This window comes from Medicago truncatula, chromosome 7 (genome assembly GCF_003473485.1).
Source record: "Medicago truncatula cultivar Jemalong A17 chromosome 7, MtrunA17r5.0-ANR, whole genome shotgun sequence".
In the NCBI taxonomy this organism is placed as follows: Eukaryota; Viridiplantae; Streptophyta; class Magnoliopsida; order Fabales; family Fabaceae; genus Medicago; species Medicago truncatula.
In genome coordinates, this window is record NC_053048.1 from 24479137 (window position 1) to 24499594 (window position 20458).

At 31.8% G+C, this 20458-nt stretch overlaps 2 protein-coding genes across 3 annotated transcripts; both read right to left on the reverse strand.

Moving 5' to 3' along the window:
• Positions 1–1407: 1407 nt before the first annotated feature.
• On the reverse strand, positions 1408–7377 carry LOC11442975 (putative carboxypeptidase C). The gene is made up of 14 exons (XM_003622685.4): positions 7177–7377; positions 6574–6719; positions 6321–6397; positions 5956–6078; positions 5069–5171; positions 4917–4954; positions 4741–4842; positions 4285–4365; positions 3674–3919; positions 3156–3221; positions 2962–3083; positions 2117–2230; positions 1719–1764; positions 1408–1636 (listed from the first exon to the last, which is right to left on the reverse strand). The coding sequence occupies exons 1-14, from the start codon at positions 7314–7316 to the stop codon at positions 1553–1555; spliced, it is 1488 nt and encodes a 495-aa protein (XP_003622733.2). The 5' UTR covers positions 7317–7377; the 3' UTR covers positions 1408–1552.
• Positions 7378–9385: 2008 nt separating this feature from the next.
• Positions 9386–19428, reverse strand: LOC11435614 (monocopper oxidase-like protein SKU5). Of its 2 annotated transcripts, none has more exons than XM_003622686.4 (9): positions 19052–19428; positions 16026–16135; positions 15672–15942; positions 15447–15585; positions 12390–12750; positions 11651–12016; positions 11469–11547; positions 10349–10545; positions 9386–9755 (listed from the first exon to the last, which is right to left on the reverse strand). In XM_003622686.4, exons 1-9 carry the CDS (start codon positions 19193–19195, stop codon positions 9626–9628), a joined length of 1797 nt encoding a protein of 598 aa, XP_003622734.2. In that variant the 5' UTR covers positions 19196–19428; the 3' UTR covers positions 9386–9625. The 2 variants fall into 2 exon arrangements, with proteins under 2 accessions (XP_003622734.2, XP_024625227.1); XM_024769459.2 differs by having other exon boundaries at positions 15672–15952; positions 19052–19188.
• Positions 19429–20458: the final 1030 nt, after the last annotated feature.

The window sequence follows — 20458 nt, forward strand, 5'->3', positions numbered from 1 at the left end:
CTAATCTTGAGATCATTCTCAAGGCATCCAATAATCAGTCTAAAACTCTGGTATACAATTCTTAACCCTAGAATCCCTTATTGTACTTTTTGCAAGTACAAAAATACATAAAGGTCCAAGTTAGTAAAAGTGCACCTTTTCATTTGGACAAAAATATTCTTCATCTTTATTATTTAAAACTAATAACTTGAGGATTACTTTAGTCAAAATAAAGTGGGTGTATGTTTGATTGGATATAAAAAAAAAAACAGGCACGCCCACAACATATTAGTGTACCATAACATCAACAACAAGAACTGTGGAAGTGTGATGTGAGTGGTAAACCTCTAACACACGTCAAATGTCTTCGGTCCATATAACTTGCTACATCAATTTCACTGTGTGTTTAAGTCTATCATTCTAATACTTGTTCATAGAGCTTGCTACACTAGTTCGATGCATCATATCCACAATATTAACCTAAAATAATTATTTTTCAATTTTCTTTTAAAATTTTGAAATATGTGAAGATTGTTGTAATTTTTGAGTATATTTTAAAAGTCTTAAATATATTTTTGATTCATATTTTTAATTGATAAATAATTTGTCAAAAAAAAAAATTTGATAAATATGAAAAAATATTTTACTAGAAAATTATTACTATTTCACTTGTAGCCACATTCTAATACATTACTGATTTTTTCAACAATAACCAATATTTGTTATTCAATCAGTGCCTATATATATAAGAAAACAAATGTTTCCATTCTGCACGTATATGTGCATGTCGTCTCACTCAAAACACACATAACAAACACAAATATACCAAACACTTTCTAAGGTTTTGAGTTTTTCATGTTAAAATCCTTCTTACTGTTCTGTTTATCCTCGGTTTATCCGAGAAAGGTATGTAGAATTCTTGGGGATTAGTGTATACTACGCAAAAATCGTCATACTATCTCACTGTTTGTTCGTTGTGCAGATCTTCGTAGTTGATTTGATATGGCACGGCAGTATCAACATCCAATTTAATTCAAGTTGTTCGAAGAAGATGTCGAGAGAGTTGTGCCGATGGCCAAATAGAACAACACTTTAAACAATGTTGATGACTAAAATTTGCATGTAATTTTAAACACAAATCCTCAAGAATCTATTGGAAGTTCAACAATTTGTTGATTATAAAAATGCAATACTTTAAACTGTGTTGCTTGCCTTTACGATTGAATTTAATTTGAGAGATATTTGTGTTAAAACAAGATCAACTTTGAGCATGTTATATTCTCTTGGGCACAAATCAAAGGGGTATTACCTAGGCCCCTTGAGGACCTGGGCCATCGCACTTCCAGCCTATGCCCAGGATCAGCCCTAAGGGGTAGACAAGACCTCGTTTGAAAAGAGAGGAAAAGTCAAAGTATAAACAAAGCCACCTTTTAAAATATTAAATAGACAATTTTATTAATATGGTTGAGAGTCAATGATGCAAATAAATAATACATAAAATTTCTCTTCTTTATACACATTTGAACTGTTTATGAAGCAGTATAACCCCTCCCTTTCTCTATTTATCTGCTTCCTATATAGGCAACCCATTTATAAAATGTTGGTAAAAATGAAATGCTTCATGTGGTTTATATTCTGGAACAGTATGTCCAGATCCCTACATAAATAGCAAATAGTATCAAGACCAAGCAAATATAAAGTAATTTATAGAACTAAATATTACATTTTTTTATATATACCTTTACAGTAAGAAATGTGAAATTATTGGCATATCCTTGTGTGAACCTGCAATCAATAAAGATAATTAAGTCAACCTCTTGTCAATATTAGTCCTTCTATACATTGTTTAAAACATTTTTAGTGTATGTTTTCCAATAGTACTTATTGCTTAGGACTTGTTTGTATTGACTTATTTGAGATTATTTACAGACAATTTGAAAGAGCTTATGAGAACAGTTTATGACATATTCATAAGTTACGTTTAACTTCTTTTTTTGTCTAGAATAACTTATGAAAACGATTATAGTTTATATATATGAAAATAATTTGACTTAATTTTTTTTAATTTCTTTTTTGTTGTATAAATAGATTAAATATTTGAACATTCATGATGTGGGATATGAAAAAGTGGGGATACCCAGCAATTTGATTGTTGATTAACCAGGGCCTCCATGGATCAATAATTTTATATCCAACTGATCTTGTCCATGCTTCTGTTCCAGTAAATGGGACACACATATCATGATCACCACTGCCAAAAAAATAAAGATTTTTAGGCCTTATAAAAACCAAAAAGAGGATAACATGACATTTATAAGTAAGGTATAGAGCAAACTTTTGAACTATAATTGGATTGATCTTGAAGTGAAACACCAATTTAGTCCCAAAAATCACATAGGTCATCAAACAATTTGATATCTAAAGTTAACAAAATTCAAAATGATTTCTAAAATTAAGAAATCTTGAATCACATTAGTCCTTGAAGAAATATTTGATGACTAAATTAGTGATTCACTCATATGTCTTTATTTTGGACGAATAAATTTTGGAGAACGTCAGGTATAGATACTCCATCTTTTATACTGTACACCTGATTCAAAACTTGAAGTGTGTATCCCTTATACACACTTGAAACACAGATTTCAAGTGCGTATAAGGGATATATAAATTTATTTTAGAAATTTGTGTTTCAAGTGTGTATCCCTTATACGTACTTGAAACACATATTTCTAAAATGGCAATAAACTACTACTTTTGGCATAACTAAATAACAAACTACTACTTTTGGCATAATCCATATCTCAAACCAAATAATTTATGTCTTTCAAACCATAGGGTGATGAAGACTTTTTCAAGATTGTCGTCCATCTTAGTATTACTCTCATCTATGTAACTATGTTCAAGTAATTGCAAATTTATAATGTCATCAAGTACATTTGGCTATCATAAATGTTCAAAAATACACTAATGTTTGAAACTTACCTGTAAACTAAAGCTCGATATCCTTTGGAAGTTAGTTTTTTGTGGTATGGAATCATGCTCCCACTGTCATGAACATATCTAACTTTCCCCGTGCATAAAACCCACTCCTTGACCACACTCTCCTGTTTTTTCACAAAGATTTAGTGTCTTAACTAATATCCACAATAGATGTGTAATTTACTTAGAATCCTCACCTTCACAGTGTGAATAGCTCTTCGGACCTTACGATTGTTCAGCCATATCACAGAAACCTCGTCGTCCTAAATAGAGGAAATGCAACAATATCAATCATAATAATGAGTAATGTTAAAGTATGGCTCGTATATGCAAGACACTAAAGAAGGCAAGTGGTGGTAGGATGAGGGTAATATTCTAAACTGAACCGTAGTAGTACTATATATATATATATATATATATATATATATATATATATATATATATATATATATCGCTTGTAATACTGAAATCTTAATTCATCACAGTAAACATCACTTATGAAAGAAGATGCATGAATAAGTAATTCAAGTAGTTAAATCTAACAATTGAAGTTAGTATAAAACATTTTTAATGTGAACAAGTAGTTAAATCAAGTAATCATAGGAAATGACATATTACATAGTAAGAAAGTGAAGTGCCAACGTAACTTACAATGCAAGGAACGTGAATATTGTTGCTTGTAAGAAGTAAATTATTAAGTAGTAAAGTAACTTACAACGCAAGGAGGAGCACCACCACTATTGCTTTCAAGTTCTGGCCAAGATGGCACATATCCATCTTTCACAATAGCTCTATAGGGCCAAGCACGTCCAAACATTCTTTTCCTCACAGGCATAGGTCTATCAGTCTTGCCCAATTGTCTAAAGCTTAATGGCAACTTAGAATATGATTCATTATTCTCCTCTTTCTCTCCATGATAACATGGTTCTAGAATGTCATACATGTTTAATTTGTCTAGTATCTAAGATTAAAAAAAATATATTATAATTAGTACCACAAAAATCTCAAGGTTTTTATGTTATTAAATAGTCATTTTGGTGATTAAATATGTGAGATACTGTCAAAATAGTCACAACGTGTATTAAACTACAAAAATATACATAAATACGTCTTTCATTAGTAAGTTTGTCTCTGAAGGTGTCTATATTGTGTCTTTTGTTAACCAATTTAGTTCTTAAAATTTCTACAAGAGATCCTCAGTTAGGATGATTCTATAGTTTCAAAACATTCAAGAAACATAGTGACAACGTTTAACACACTTAGAAACCCAAATAACTATTTATTTACTCATTTTTATATCTTAATAAATGTAGTGTATTAAATCACCTCTCCAATATTCATCAACACTTGAGTGCAACCATTGCTGCCTAGTTCATAGAATTTTCCCCTACATTCTTTTGTTACATTCTGCAGCACAAACAATTACGGATTATATAAAATAGACACATGATAAAAATGCAAAAAATAATAAGAAAACAAAGAAGAAGAAAGATTCAAAATAATAATAAGAAGAAGAAAAAGAAATTACTCCCTTCGTTATAAAGTGTCGTTTTTTTTTTTTTTTAATATTTTTGTTCTTTTTTAATTGTCATTTTCAAAGTTCAAAATATATTAAATATTGTTTTCTCAAAATTACCCCTAACCACCTATCGCAAAGAAAGAATAGTGAAATGCGATAATGAATAGTTAGGGTTATTATAAATAAAAGACATTTTTTTAAAAGTAATCATTGAACATTATAAATATTTTTTTTTTGGTACGAACTAAATTTTTTATTTTTACCTCAAATATTTCATCGGAGATAAGACCCATCCCGTGTACAAAAGGAATAATAGCATTGCCATCAAATTTATGATCAGTTACTGGATTTCCAACCATGTAACCCTGCACATTGAAATGAGTTTAGATTTTTGCCACTGACTTGAAAAAATAATGTGAATTACTTAATGACAAAATACCTTGAAATTCAGTTTGGGCTTGATACCAGCTTCAATTCCTAAAGAACATCAAGCAAATGAATCTTATATTATTATTATTATTGTTATTATTCTAACACATTTTTTTAACACATTTAATTCAACATTTTCAGGAGATATTTATTTATTAGTACCTTCTACTATTTTATCAGCAAGAGTAGGTACATAAATTCCAGCATAAGATTCTCCAGCAATGAATAATGGGTTGGCAAGAAACTCAGGGTATAATTTAAACCACTAGTTTGTTCAAAAATAAGGTAGATATGTTAGCAATAGCAATATGGTAAGAATAATAATTAAGGACTAGGTTGATGCAAATATTTTATGTCCATTGTTTATAAAAAATTATGAATTTTACATTCAATAATTTAGAGATTATTTTTAAGAGATTTTAGTAGAAAACAAGTAACTTCTCTTAAAAAAAAGTTATTTTATATTTGCTTATTATTGCAAAAATCCCTTTTTTAAAAATAAGAAAATCATATAATCAAAGCTAAAATATGGTTTTAGTCCCCGCAAATATGTCTCGTTTTGGTTTTAGTTCCTATAAAAAAAAAATTGTTTTTGGTCCCTGCAAAATTTTTTATTTTTTAAAATAATCCCTGACCCCACTTTTGTGATTATTTGCATACGTGGCACATTATAACTGAACCAATTTTGTAGTTTTTGGTCCCTGCAAAATATTTTGTTTTTAAAAAAGATCATAGTCCCTTCAGGGACTATTTTCAAAAACAAAAAATTTTGCAGGGACCAAAAACAATTTATTTTTTTTACAAGGACTAAAACCAAAACGAGGCATATTTGCAGGGACTAAAATCATATTTTAGCCTATAATCAAATATTATTTTCCAGCAAAGTTATTCAAAATAGCTTCTCTCTTGAAGCAGTTTCTAGATTATTTTCATATTCTTGTTTTCTAAAGTTGTAACAAAAGAATAAAAACCCATACAAGTAATCTTTTCTAAAAATAAGCTGCAACAAACACTTTTTTTTTTGTTAAAGTCCCCAACATTTTCCTTACCTGGAGGAGAAAAGTATGAGTATCAAAAGCAGTCTTTGTATCACCAGTATAGTAATCAGATTCATTCCTTGAGTAAGAAAACCCAGTTCCAACAGGGGAGTCCAAATATATAATGTTGGAAACCTATAAATTGAAACCACACGAAGATACAATCACTGTTAGAATGAAGTATGGTATCCAACACGTGTGCATGTCGGACACTAACAAATATGATTACATCTAATTTTATATTTTTTTTTAACTGATTAACAATTTCGATGTGTCAATATTGTATTTGATGTACGTGTCTTAGGAGATGATTATAAATCAATTTTCTCTTTCTATAGAGACACATAAAATTCCTTAATTTCTAGATTCAGTCTAACCTTTGACCAGCTGTATGGATTGAGTTGCAATGTAGGCAAGGTTCCCTTAGTTTTTGGTTTTATAAAATTAAAAGGACCTGAAAGACATGACCAATTGAGACACATGGTTATAAATTAGATTATTGAAACTAAAACAAACACTTAATTGTTGAATAAATAACAAAAAAAATTCAAGGTTAGAAGATACTGGAAAAAGTAAATAATTAACAAATTTGAATGATGAAAATTACATAGATTAATTATGTATAATTACCATGTTCATATATGAAGCCATCAAAGCTAGAACATGCAGGTCCACCATTAAGCCATAGAACAAGAGGGTCCTTTGAAGGATTTCCTTCTGATTCAACAAAATAGTAGTACAAGTTTTTGCCATGAATTTTATCCAATGTCACGTACCTTCAATTTCAGAAACCAAGATTAGTGAATTAATATGTAGGGACAATGCATAATATATGCAAGGTCCAGGGTTCAAACTCCGACCACCACAAAAAAAAAAAATATTTTGAAGGATTGAGTGTAGGCACAATTGGGACCTTAGATCAAACAAATCAATCTAAAGGTTGAGAGTATTACATCTCGCCCATTAGATTAATACAACAATGAAGTTTTTCTTAGAGAAGCGCCAACCGACTCAAGACAATTCAAGTCATCTCCTGTCAAATCTCATAATTAGATTAGTATAACGGTTGAGATTTGATTGAAGAGGCTAGAGAGAATCAATAGTCGTTCCAAACAAACTTCAATCGTTGAAAACGGTAGGACTATATCTCATCTATAACAAAAAAACAAAATATAAAACCATAATAAATAAATAAAAAAGCAAGAATCTTTTTAGAGAAACAAAATAGCATACCCAGCATAGTGCTTGGAAGGTATAATACCACTGAAGCCAGGAAGTTTGGTTATTAAAGACTTTCTTGGTGCTGATTGAATTGGAACAAAGCTCAAGAAAATGTGAAGCAAGACCAAGCACAAGTAAACCATTTTGAACATCTTGCTAGTGCAAAGCTATGAAATAAAGAAGGGATAGTATAGGCACAATTGGGACCTTAGATCAAATTAATTGTTTTATAAAAGATGAATAATATGCAGACCATTTTATAGATGAAAAAAGATTATTATGAATATAATAAAGTGATTGTTAATTCTAGTTTTTTCTTAATTGACCAATTGTGACTTGATTAATTTAATTGTCACGAGTTTAGAGATAAAATGTAATTGCGTGTTGAGATTGAAGCTTCATTGATAAGGTGCGTTTAATCAGCCTTATTTTTAGCTTATATTCTCCTTTTGAAAAAAGTTGGGCCAAACATATTTTGAGAGAAGCTCTAAAAATTAAAAACAGCTTATATTATATACTATTTTTCACCCCTGTAATATATGTCATTTTCGATTTTCGTCCCTATAAAATTTTCGGTTTAATTTACATCTTCGTAAAAAAAAAAATCTGGAAAACACCCTTAATAGGTCATTCAAAAACCAAAATTTCTTGAAAAAAAATTCTGAAAATGGCCTATTAGGGGTGTTTTCCGGATTTTTTTTTTTTACGAGGATGCAAATCAAACCGAAAATTTTATAGAGGCGAAAACCGAAAATGACATATATTATAGAGATGAAAAGCACTATTAACCCTTTTATGTAAATGGTATTGTAAGAAAAAGTAACTCTAAACTAAGTTGTCAGAGCAACTTTTGGATGCTTATATGGAGCTTTTCCTATATATACGGGTCTTTAAATCTTGTACAATACGGTTTTCTGTTGAGGGTTTATATTGGACAAAACTTAGATGCAGTGTTTTTGATGTTATTTTTCTGTTCTACACACAAAAAAGCAACTTTTTATTTTTAAAAAAAAAAAACAGTATTATTAGACTTCTTTAAAATAAAAATTAAAAAAATTGTTTTTGTGAGAGGAACAACATCTAAAGCATGTCATATTAGTTGTCCATAGTTTTTACCCATCAAAATGATCAGCATGAAAATTGAGGCCATACTAAAAAACAAATACTCGAAAATTGTAAAGTATATTTGGACCGTATAATACGGTGTTCTTTGTTTGTTTATATGAGATGACAAATAAAAGTAACATCTAAAGCATCTCATATAAGTTGTCCATAGTTTTCCCCCATCAAATAATGAGCATGAAAACTGATGTCATACAAAAAAACAAATATTCAAAAACTGTAAAGTACATTTGAACCGTCTAATACAGTGTTATTTGTTTTTTTTTTGAGAGGACAAATAAAAACAACATCTAAAGCACTTCATATAAGTTGCCCATGGTTTTTCCGCATCAAATGATCGGCATGAAAATCGATGTCATTCAAAAAAACAAATATTCAAAAATTGTGAAGTATATCTGGACCGTATAATACGGTGTTCTTTGTTTGTTTTTGTGAGAGGAGAATCAAAAGCAACATCAATAGCACTTCATATAAATTGTTCAAAAAAATAGCATTTCATAAAGTTGTCCATAACTTTTCCCCATCAAATGATCAACATGAAAAACGAGGCCATACAAAAACCAAATATTAAAAAACTATAAAGTACATCTGGACCGTATAATATGATGTTCTTTGTTTGTTATTGTTCCATAATCATTACAGTTTAGTGAGAAAAAAAAATTGTGTATTTTTTGCATTGCCTATTTAATGAGTGTAATTAGTGATTTCTTTTTTCGCTGTGCAAAGCCCCAGTGAAAACATTTCGTGTATTTTTTATACAATTGATAAATGTTTTTTTTATAAGTTAACGAGTCAAAAGTTAAAAAAAATTGTTGTAATTAATGCATTTGAATTTAATTTTTTTACTTTTAATTAATTGAATGCACAAAATAATGAATACCAATGTTAGCATGACCCTTATTTTATTTATCGCTGCAATAGTGAATACCAATGTTTATTTTTCTCCACAACATCAAGCACTTATGATTCATATTACAAAGGGATGAAATCATAATCAAACAACTAAATTTATCATTTAGAGTGAGTTTCATGTTGAAGGGTGTCATTGATTTATCCAAGAATAAATGTAAACAAAAAAAAGATTCGAAAAACCACCTAATACTTCTCAAGCTAGAATCAGTTGCAAGTGTAAAACTAGTTTACACTGACCGTGCATATCTCCTAGTTTACAGTTCTGATTACATCTATATAAAGTTCACAGTTATGATTACATCTATAAAAAGTTTGTCCAACATGTTATACAAGCAAAATTTCCTATTCAATGGCAATGCCCATCTAAATCTTAAAATGGGTAGCCTCGTATTACAAAGAATGACCTTGTTTTTTGTTTTAGATGACATTAATGTTTAACACTACACATACCATACAAACTTTCAATTAGAGCTAGGAATAATAACATGAATAATATCATTCTAGAATTACTGCTTCTAGGTGATCCTACAGAAAACTGGTATTTGTGAGACTGGTCCCTGCATAAGAGAAACAAGCACAATAGTTATTAGGGTTTGTCCGACATGTGCAATATATAGTACAAGCATGACTATAAAATCAAAATTCAAATTGTGCATCAGAAGACCTATTTTCGAAATTGTAATGTATATTACTAATAAAAATATGACATTTTATTAACAATAATTGACACAGCAAAATTGTAAGCTGCTATTTCATCTACTAACCTCAAATTAATTCAAGATGCAAGTGATAAATCAGATGACAAAAGAAAATTGGTTGACTATACTAAATATAGTGAATCGAGATTTATGATGAGATTCATCTTCAAAATAAATACGTGCTAGAGATTCGTATCAATTGAGTTCAAATTTGTATTGATCAAGATATGACACATGTGTACTGTAACATAGATAAACTTCATAAGTGAAATATACCTTGTTTAAGTTAAAGCACATAATTTCATGAAATTTTTTAGAATTTGTTTATCCAAACAAATCTTGAGTTAGCTTAAGAATCTTCTTATGACAACCTTAAGTATCTATAAAAAGACATTGTAATTGCTTGTAAATTGTGAAATAACTCAAAGTTGCTATGTTTAAGGAACCCTTACCTTTGAAGGGAGGAAAGTAGGCCACAATATATTGCATTATCAGGCAAAGAATTTTCATTACTATCATTCTCTGTGTTTACAACTTGAAGATAAGATTCTTGGCCTAGATACCAGGAGTTGAGGTTCTCGGCACGAAGATTCCAAATGCCAGCGTTATCAAGAGATACTAAAATGGCTGTCCAAGCCCCAGGAAAGACCTAAAGAGACAGGTTAAAGAATCAAGTTGTTATGATATGACTACTCTTGCATATGTTAAATTCATATTTCAATTTACTTGCAATAACAGCACGCCCTTGTATATTTAAACAACTAACAAGAAAGTGGTTAGTAAATTTGTGTGATTCCAAATTCATGGGAAGCAAAGTAGAAAAAGTAATGATTGGTTTGAATGCTGCAATGCTAAAGCGCTATATCCGCTATTTGACATCACTTTGTACTGCATCGCGTATTGCTGAACAAAATATTATTTTCAAATTCCACTATGCTATATAGCACCATTATAGCTGCTATTTGATAACACTAGGCAAATCAAAAGAAAATCAAAGAAAACCTTCAAGTTTCAAGGTAGCAAGCACAAATGAAGCATTCTTTTGTGGAATCTATGAAACAAACAACTCTACTCGATGTCTGAGTACCCTTTTCTTTTTATATTTGGAAATGGTCCATTCTAAACAAATGCATGGAATAAGATATCAAGTTGGGTCAAGATAGACATAAATCTATAATTATAAGTCCTCTTTGGAAAGAAAAAATAAATAAAAAATGTGTTGCTGAACATAAGTCTCACTTCAAATTACTAGATATCTTTACTTTTCCAAACATACCCCTTAATCCTTATTAATACATCTCATGCAGTCAGCACATCGATGAACGTTGGATTGAGAACAGAGTAACAGACGGTCCAAAATTTAAGCTCAGTATTTTAGAGTTTTTTTAAAAAAATCGAAATATACTTGCTTTCTGCCCCGTCCGATCTCAATCTAACGGCCACTGATGCGTTGACTGCGTAAATTTGTGACTACAGCAACTCCAAATCCATTAATTACACTGCTAACTTTTTTTAATATATGTGAAAGGCAGTTATAAATAGGTACAAAGGTATTAAGTAAGAAAGAAATACCTGTGTCGTGCAGCGAGCAACACCATCCCACTTATTGTAAGTACTTCTGCTATTTTCAGTCCATGCTCCAAAATCCATGCTACAATTCAGATGAGAAATTTTCTCAGTCTTATTCCTAAATTCAGAGTTGCATATATGAAAAATAAACATGTTCAATCAAAGTTTTAGACCTAAAATCTCACCCAACAACAAAGAATGCATATCCATCCAAATGGTAGGACTGGACAGTGGTGTCATTATTTTGAAAGATTATTTCCATAAAACCTCTGTAAGTGCCATTAATGAGAGATACGTCAACTTTAGAAGGCCTGTTCATCCATCTATTTGGAAAATCAAGCTTGTACACCCCAAGAATTTTATAATGTTGTGCAAGCGTCAAGGGTGTTGAAGGTGGTAAATATGATATACCATTAAGGGTAGTTCGCCACTTTCCATTTATAAGCTCTGGAGGTCTATTCACAATAACATATACATCAGTGACAGTAATGTCTCCATATTTGAAGGAACCTTGTGGGTTTGGACGTGCAGCACCGGCAGACACATTCCACCTATAAAATACCACTTTCAGATGAGGGTTTAAATGATCATCAGTGACAGTAATGTCTCCACGATGATTTTATGGTCTCAAAATACACTTATAACTAATCATAAAAGTTAAAGAATAATTAGAGGGCAACAAACTTGTTCCATACTAGTAACAAACTTGTTCATATATCATAGAATAATCAAGAGCACCAAATAGAATAATCAATCATGATCCAGATATTGTAAGATATTTTAATATATTCTAACATGCTTTTCCATACTAGTAACAAACTTGTTCATATATCATAGAAGAAATTTCCAAACGATATAAGGGTATCATGTGAGATTAGGTAGTCATCCCGAAATAAAAAAGGAGTCAAAGTAATGAACAATAACCTTATTGATCTTGCTTGATTTATAGAGAAAGAAGGATTATCTTGATCAGAAAGACTAGGAAGAGGACCAGAAGCAGGACCCTGAGAATTAGCGTAGTGCAAAATGGCAACTCCAGTAGCTCTAGTCCATGATGAATTAACAAACCGAGGACTGGCAACAATGTAGTAATCAGTGCTCGCATTTTGATCCATCGTAACCAAGAATGAATATGACTGACCAACATGAATATCCATGTTTGTGTAGTTTTGCTGGACTGTGTATGATCCTTCAGTCTCCACTAGAAGTAAGTTGTGATTTTGAATCCTGAAATTCAAGCTTGTTGAGATACCGACATTGTGAACCCGTATGCGATATGTTTTCCCTGTTTAAGACAAAAGGATAGGCGGTTGACTGTAAATATGTACAACATTTGTACACAACTTGAAATTTCAGACAAATTACATTATTTCTAGCTTGAAATTTTTGGCATTCAATTTTAAACTACTTTCAGTGATAGATGTTTACATATAGAGAAAATATTGAAATACAAATTCTAGAAAAATAATAATTCATGAGAGGCATTGTCAAAATTTTAATACTAATCAGCAGCACAAACATTTCAATGGTTCTGGTTTCATCACCCTGGGAGTTGTTCATGTTGGGTCGACTATTCCTAATTTGATAGAATTTAGATCAAGTTGGATATTTTTAGGTTAAATTGTTACATTTGAACCAAATTTGTGTCTTGTTAATAAAACTACAGTGTCCTATTTTATTGATAGATTCAAATTTTGACCTGAAATTAACATCAAAATATTTGAAATATATGTAAGAAATATCACTTGTCTTTAATATGAAATATTTGCCTCCAATAATATGATATACATTTGCATAGATTCCTTATTTGTGTCAATTTCACTACTTAAAATTACCCTTAACAACCTCTTGTGTATCTACCGGCTAATATAGAGTACATTTTGTGTTTAATACTTTCTTGTGCTGCCCATGTTAACAGTGCTATATTCTGCCTTGAAACAGATTTAGACATGGCTGGTGTTGCCTCCTGCTGCTACAAAATGGTTTCTCTAGGTCTATGTGATTGCCATGATTTTGAAGAAACAATAATTTTCAAAAATCGTTTCAATATCGGTGTTGTATATATATAACTCGTAGTTTACTGATAAGTGGGCTTGGCACAAACATTTCTTTGGATGATACTGGGAGATGTGGGGGGCGAAGCTCCCCACGATACAACCCAAGGTAAATGTTGGAAACTGGGTCCGTAGTATTTAACACAAGCTGTACTATATAAAACTCTATGCTTTTAATGATAATAGAAAGGTACTGCAGTCAGAGACGTAAGCACAATTGGCCGAACTCCATGATCAAATATTGTGTATTCCTAGTTTGCGTTTTCCGTATCTGTTTTCTTTTGAACTGGTGTTGCTATTCTAACACTCTGATTTGTGTGATATTTCTCAAAATATCAGAATCAAGTTGAGCCTTGAATCTCTGATATATTTTCTTAATCATGAATATTAAAATGAATATTGTAGTATAGACTATGGATCAGCTTAATTGTCAAAAAATCTTTTATGAAGAATGTCTACATGTAACAAGCATTTTAAAGTTCCTAAACAGTCTAGACTGGCATATCTTTAACTAGAGGAAATAGTCAATTTCTCCCTGAAATTGTAAGTTTCAGCAATTACCCCCCTGAAATTTCACAACGTTAGTCAATCTATCCCCTCCGTCAAATTTTTTTGTTAGTGAACATGACGTTTTGCAAATACCCCCCTAAAGTTTTGCATTTATGTGCAAAATGCCCCCCAAACTTAAAAATTTATATTATTTTTTTTTCTTAAAAACAAACAATTAATAGTTAAATATTAAAGCTAATTATTAATTTTGGAGTTTGGAAAAACTACATACATATATACATCAAAATAGGGAAAAATGTGTATTTTTAAAGTGACAATAATGGTTATTTCTAATAGACAAATTATTATTTTTAGAGGTTTATAAAAAAATTAATAATCAGATTTAAATTTATATTTTCTCCTTCACCATCTTAGTCTTTTAACTCCTCCAACTCCTTCAACAATTTGCTCAAACCATTTAAACTACACAACCCCCAATATTAATCCACAAATCATCCCATTATTGTCACTTTAAAAAATACATATTTTTTCCCATTTTGGAACCTATTTTGATGTATATATGCATGTAGTTTTCCCAAATTCCAAAATTAATAGTTAGTTTTAATATTTAACTATTAATTGTTTGTTTTTAAGAAAAAAATAATATAAATTTTTAAGTTTGGGGGGCATTTTGCACATAAGTGCAAAACTTCAGGGGGGTATTTGCAAAACATCATGTTCGCTAACAGAAAAATTTGACGGAGGGGGTAAATTGACTAACGTTGTGAAATTTCAGGGGGGTAATTGAAGTTTTGTTAATTTCAGGGGGGTAATTGATGAAACTTACAATTTTAGGGAGGAAATTGACTATTTACTCCTTTAACTACTACAATCAATCAATTGATTGATTTGATTGATATCTCAAGTAACATAGACTTCTTTCATTTCAGTTTGATATCTATTAGAATCTCAATACCAGCTTGATCGAAAGTTAAAGAGAACATTCTAGTATTTAACCTTAATGGGCCTCTTATTATTTAATCCTAATCCTAATGGGCCACTTACTAATAATCTACTTAAACTAAACTAACTACCTACTAATTACTCAAAAACACCCTTTCATAGTGGATCCTAACAAAAGTTTTCAATCAGAAGATTGATTTCCAGGGAAATAACTGTGAAATGGTTTTCTTTTCTATTCACCGTATGTGTTCATATATAAAGTAGGAGTGAATCCCCGTATAGTATTTTAGTAACTTGCCAGTGACATATAGAGCTTTATCCACAAAGAAATGCATAGAAGTTCATTGATATAAAAATTGGCAGCACATATCACTGGAAGAAAAAGTTTGAAAGAGAGGGACAATAGTTTCCAAACATGCCACGTACTAGTCATGTGCCTATAAATCATGAAAGAAAGAATGACCTATATTCTTACCAGGTTCCACATTTATTATTTGGTAAGATATGCCATTTGGGACAAGTGTGTCATCGTAGCGATAAGGACCAAATCCATTGATAAGAACACCATCGGGAATTCCAAGATCAACGCCATTTTCCACATCCTTCCTGAGATCCTGTTTCACAATATGCAATGGTCAAAAGGCTCTAAACGCATCAAATAAATATATAAAACCAAATAAGTCGCAGAAAGCGGCAAAACCTTATGACTTTTGGTGTACCAGTCACTGAGAAATATTGTAACATCACCATCTGGCAATCCAAACGGAACAGGAATAACTGCTCTATTGTTTATGATAATTCCTCCATATCCTCCAGAAGCTCTCTGGAAGTTTAGTGAAGGGAAATAGAAAAAACTCCCTATCTGATCTTTAACTTGAAACTCGTATGTCCAATTCCAGCCGGCTGGAATTGGACAATTGGTTCCTGAAACTCCGTCTTGCCAGGTGTCTTTCCTATGTTGTACACCATTCCTGCATTTAACTACCCGACATAATCATTACCATCGTCATTAATAGTTGCATATCATCACTAGAAAAAAACACAATTGTGTTACCAATGCAGAAGTAAGGGTTCATCAAGATCGTTCTTCACATTGACAACCACATTCCAGTTTGTGGTGACATTTAGAATTGGTCCAGGAAACTGCTTATTGATCCCAATTACCTGAAATAGAAATATTTTATTACAAATAGAACAGGGTGAGGGGAAGAAGAGTAACTCATTTATTGCTGAAATATTAACCAACTAAAGCTAAGTGTATAATAAAAAATTTATAAACATGCCACATTTCTGACATGCACAAGTCTGATAACAATGAAGGAATAAAACTAAACGACGTTACATAAGACAACTTCAAACAAGTTCAATGTTGGACAATTAGAGTGTTAATGTCCGCAGTACATTCAGCGTGAGACAATTAGAGCGTTAAATGTTCACATTTATTTGGAAATGAAAAGGTGTGCAGGGACTTTGGAGAGTATTCTAGTTTACTAAATTTTGGGGTAAGGCTAACTAATGATCTAACATAATCAACAGAATGGAGAGGTACATTTAGTTGGACACCATACCTGCTGACACAAGAGCACAAAAGTCTAAAAAAGTTTTTAGCAAAATGAGAAATAAGAAAGAAATTGAGAGTGTGATCTGTACTGGACACCATTCCCAGCAATGCGATTACCACATGACGCACATGACATCAAGTTAGATGGATCCCTACACCCAATAGTTACATTAGTTAGATGAATCTTGCCTCGTCTATTACTTTGCAATCAGTTGGAGTACCTGGTACCCCTTGTACTCTTTTTTCTTAATATACATGATTCACCATCATAAAGAAAGTTAGATGGATCCGTAAGCCCAATAGGCTCTTCTTAGGTCGCACAAGCTGATTGGTACCATTTAGAAAGAGCTCAGAATCATCACAGGAAGCCTTCGAAATAAAGGCAGGAGATTGGGTATACTTGAAAATCCATCCTCATAGACAGATGTCTATTATGTGTTCTAGACTGCATCCGAAATTGTCGGCCAGGTACTATGGCCTTTATCTAGTTCTTAAAAAAGTTGGGGTGGTAGCTTTCCATTTGCAACTACTATAAGAGGCGCACATACACCCGATTTTCCGTGGTTTTCAGTTGAAATTAGCAACGGGGGACAAGCCTGTGTAGGCTGACTTACCAACAGAGCTTCAGGAACAGGTTCCTGCATATAGGCCCAAACAGGTACTGGGTACTTTGTGTTATAAATCCGCAGGGTGACTCGATCCAACAAGTTCTGATCCAATGACACCAGAAATCAGCTGAGGAAGCAGCTTGGGAAGATCGTACCATTATTCAACAAAAGTTATCTGATTTCAACCTTGAGGACAATGTTGATTTTGGAGGGGTGGTATTGTTAAGCAAGACACCAATGCCCCAGCAAAAAAGACTCTGCAAGTCTACCAAGGGAAGAAATTAAGAGTCATGAATCAGTGTATGCTTTTGTGTACTGTAGATTCTTGTCAGAAAAGAAAAGAAACGGAAATCCCAAAACAATGGAACATGATGTTTGGCTACAAAGTTCGGCCAAGTGTGCCCAAGTCTTTGACTATAGAGCGGTTGTAGTTCCGTATTATTTCTGTGAATAGAATTAGAGATTACAGTGTTACAGGTCTTGTTTAAATACTACGGTCCAGATTACAACAATATCCCTGAAGCTTGCTCCACTCAATACACTCGCCCGCCACCTGCCTCCCTTGACACTTCCTATAGGAATTAGCATCCTCTGTCTAATCATTTTCTTTTGTCATCAATGAAACTTGGGCAAATAATCTCCTTTCCGCCTAATAAAATGTTCCATGAATCCTAATAACCTAACATTAGCACTAACGGAAACTCCCTTTCTACAACATTGAAATTGCAGTATTATAACTGAATAGAGGGATAAAATCTCTCTACATGTAAGTCAAATTCTAAACACCAGGGAACCAAACAAAGCAAAACCCTCTAACTATAAATAAAGGGTTTGGCTACTCAAGTATTTCAACAAAATAGTTCTGCTAGAAAAGAACCCTAACCTAAGCGTCAGAGTGCTGTTTGCAAACATACCATCAAGAGCCAAATACCCCCTAAATCCTTGACGGAAAATGAGGTTTTAACAATATAAGAAATAAAAAAGTACAAATTTGTTCTATAGATTGATAATTGGATTCATATACTCTTCTAACTTCTTAGAACATATTTGAAGAATGAGAGCAAGTTCAATTGACAGGGAAAGTATAAATCTGATGTCAAATAAACCATCACAAATACCAGTATGTATATATAAATTAGGTTATACTCAGCGGCGAAGCTAGAGAAATTTTTAAGAGGGGGCCAAATACAAATAATTTTTTTAGGCAAAGAAAAATTATACATTTTAAAATATTATATATTAAATTTAAAGGTTAAATATGATTCATCTCTAAAATTAGGCTTCGAGAAGTCAAATATATTCATAATTGAATATTTGCTAAATAGACTAACAACTTATTTTTCAACGTAGTATACACAAACACAAATAGTATTTCTAGCTGAACAAGAGGGAAAACAGAAAAATCAATCCAATTGCAAAAACCAAACTTTAAATCACTACTAACAATACAATTGAGACCCCTACAAGAGATATCCTAATTCACAACAATTAAAAACAAACTGAGTTATGTCACATTTAATTCATGGGACAGAACCAATAAAACACCAAGACACAGACCCCAAATACAGAAACATTTTATAAGAATGTCATATCAGAGTCGAACATAAGAATGTCTAGGACACACCTATATGTCGGTGTTACATAGTTACTGAGCTACTTACTCTTATGAAGGAAAAAGAAAGACATATATATAAAGTAAGCAATGCAAGTAAGTAAGGATGCTTATGAAGCACGGACACTCCTCGGATTAGACGTGTTCCGTGTCAGACATGTGTCCTATCTCACACTGACACATGTAATTACGCTGAATTATGTGATTTCCTAAAATTATCAGCGGTGTCGGGCGTGTCGGTGTCCGTGTAGTGTCTGTGGCCGTATCAAGTAAAAAAAGAAGAGAAAGGGAAAAGAAACCTGTTGTTTAACTCCAAGTGGGGATGCTGTGGTGTATGATACAGACCAGTCAAAGTAAACAAAAGGGTCACCAGAAAAAGCAGTATCTAAGAAGAAGAAGAAGCATAGAAGTGTTGTGAAGAACCAACAAGACAATGATGGCATCGTGTGTTACTATTGAATCTGTTTTTGGTTATCTTCTTAAGTTTTGTGTTGAGGTGAATGAAATAATTTAGAAAGATGGCAGAGAGACAGAGCTGTGTTGTGGACTGGTGACTTTGTGAGTGTGCAGAGTGTCATCAGATCACATGGGGATGGGAGAGAGATGAGAGGAGTCACTTTCTGACTTTCATGTCCTGTCGCGGTCCCAATGCTTTTCTTTTCTTGACTTAACAGATTTCCTTTTCTTAATGCAAATTTTTACTCCATCAGAGTCAAAATATGGAGCCCGTATTACTTTTCTTAACTTAAGATGTAGTATCTTGAGTAGATATCGATATTTTATAGATACTTTCAGATACGTATTTATGAAGTATTGCAATTAAACATTTTGTTTTTAAAAAATATTTTATCGAATACTAACTATTTAACAAACCCCTTTGTCTATCATAAACTTAAAAATAAGTATTTAATTAATCTTTTGTTAAAAAAATACTTTTGTAAAAGAGAATATACAATATATTTTATATGATGGAAAAAAATATCAATATTTTAAATGATACGCATGAGTTAACTTAAAAACAAAAGAAAAATGGTGATAGAAAACTTTTGAAGGACTGATATGATTGATTATGTTATGATTTTAGAGAATAATTTGATTGAATTTGCAATTTCAGAGTGTTGCATAAAGAGAAAGATTGATGGTGGCTACAAATTATGGTGCACTGCAGGTGCTCAAATATGATTCTAATCAAAATCGTAAAATGGTCTAATAGCTAAAAAATTATACATATTATTTTATGTGTATCGGTGTTTTTTTTATGTGAAAACCGCTCTTTTGGATTAGAGCAATGATATATATCAAGAAAGATTTTTTCAAGAAAAATTTAAGAATGACATGGCAGAATAATCACCCTTAAATTTTATCAAAAAATTGTACTGAAATTAATGTTAGCCAATAAAATCTCTGTCGGGCCAGAAATCATGGGGTGGTGGGTGTTATGTATTTTTTTTTTTATGAGAGGAATAAATGTGACTGAAATCTAAGGGTGATTATTGTACCATGTCATTCTTAAATCTTTCTTGATAAATCATTGTTGATATCTAGCATTTTCCTTTGGATTAAAGAAATCTTTTCCAATCAAGGTCTTAAACTATGTTTGTTTGTGATTCTTCTTAATATTTGTTTGCTTTGGCGATGGGAATTCTACGTAGTCCAAAATCGCAGCAACAATCCACGTTGTAGTGAAGCTAAGAATATTAGCGTCA

Coding starts and splice junctions, on each gene's coding strand:
- LOC11442975 (XM_003622685.4), bottom strand. CDS start 7,316: ATGTTCAAAATGGTTTACTTGTGCTTGGTCTTGCTTCACATTTTCTTG. Junction 5,172..5,955: donor CTCATACTTTTCTCCTCCAG/GTAAGGAAAATG, acceptor TGAACAAACTAG/TGGTTTAAATTATACCCTGA. Junction 4,366..4,740: donor TCTCCGATGAAATATTTGAG/GTAAAAATAAAA, acceptor TTTGTGCTGCAG/AATGTAACAAAAGAATGTAG.
- LOC11435614 (XM_003622686.4), bottom strand. CDS start 19,195: ATGCCATCATTGTCTTGTTGGTTCTTCACAACACTTCTATGCTTCTTC. Junction 15,586..15,671: donor GGTACACCAAAAGTCATAAG/GTTTTGCCGCTT, acceptor ATTGTGAAACAG/GATCTCAGGAAGGATGTGGA. Junction 11,548..11,650: donor TATGCATTCTTTGTTGTTGG/GTGAGATTTTAG, acceptor TCTGAATTGTAG/CATGGATTTTGGAGCATGGA.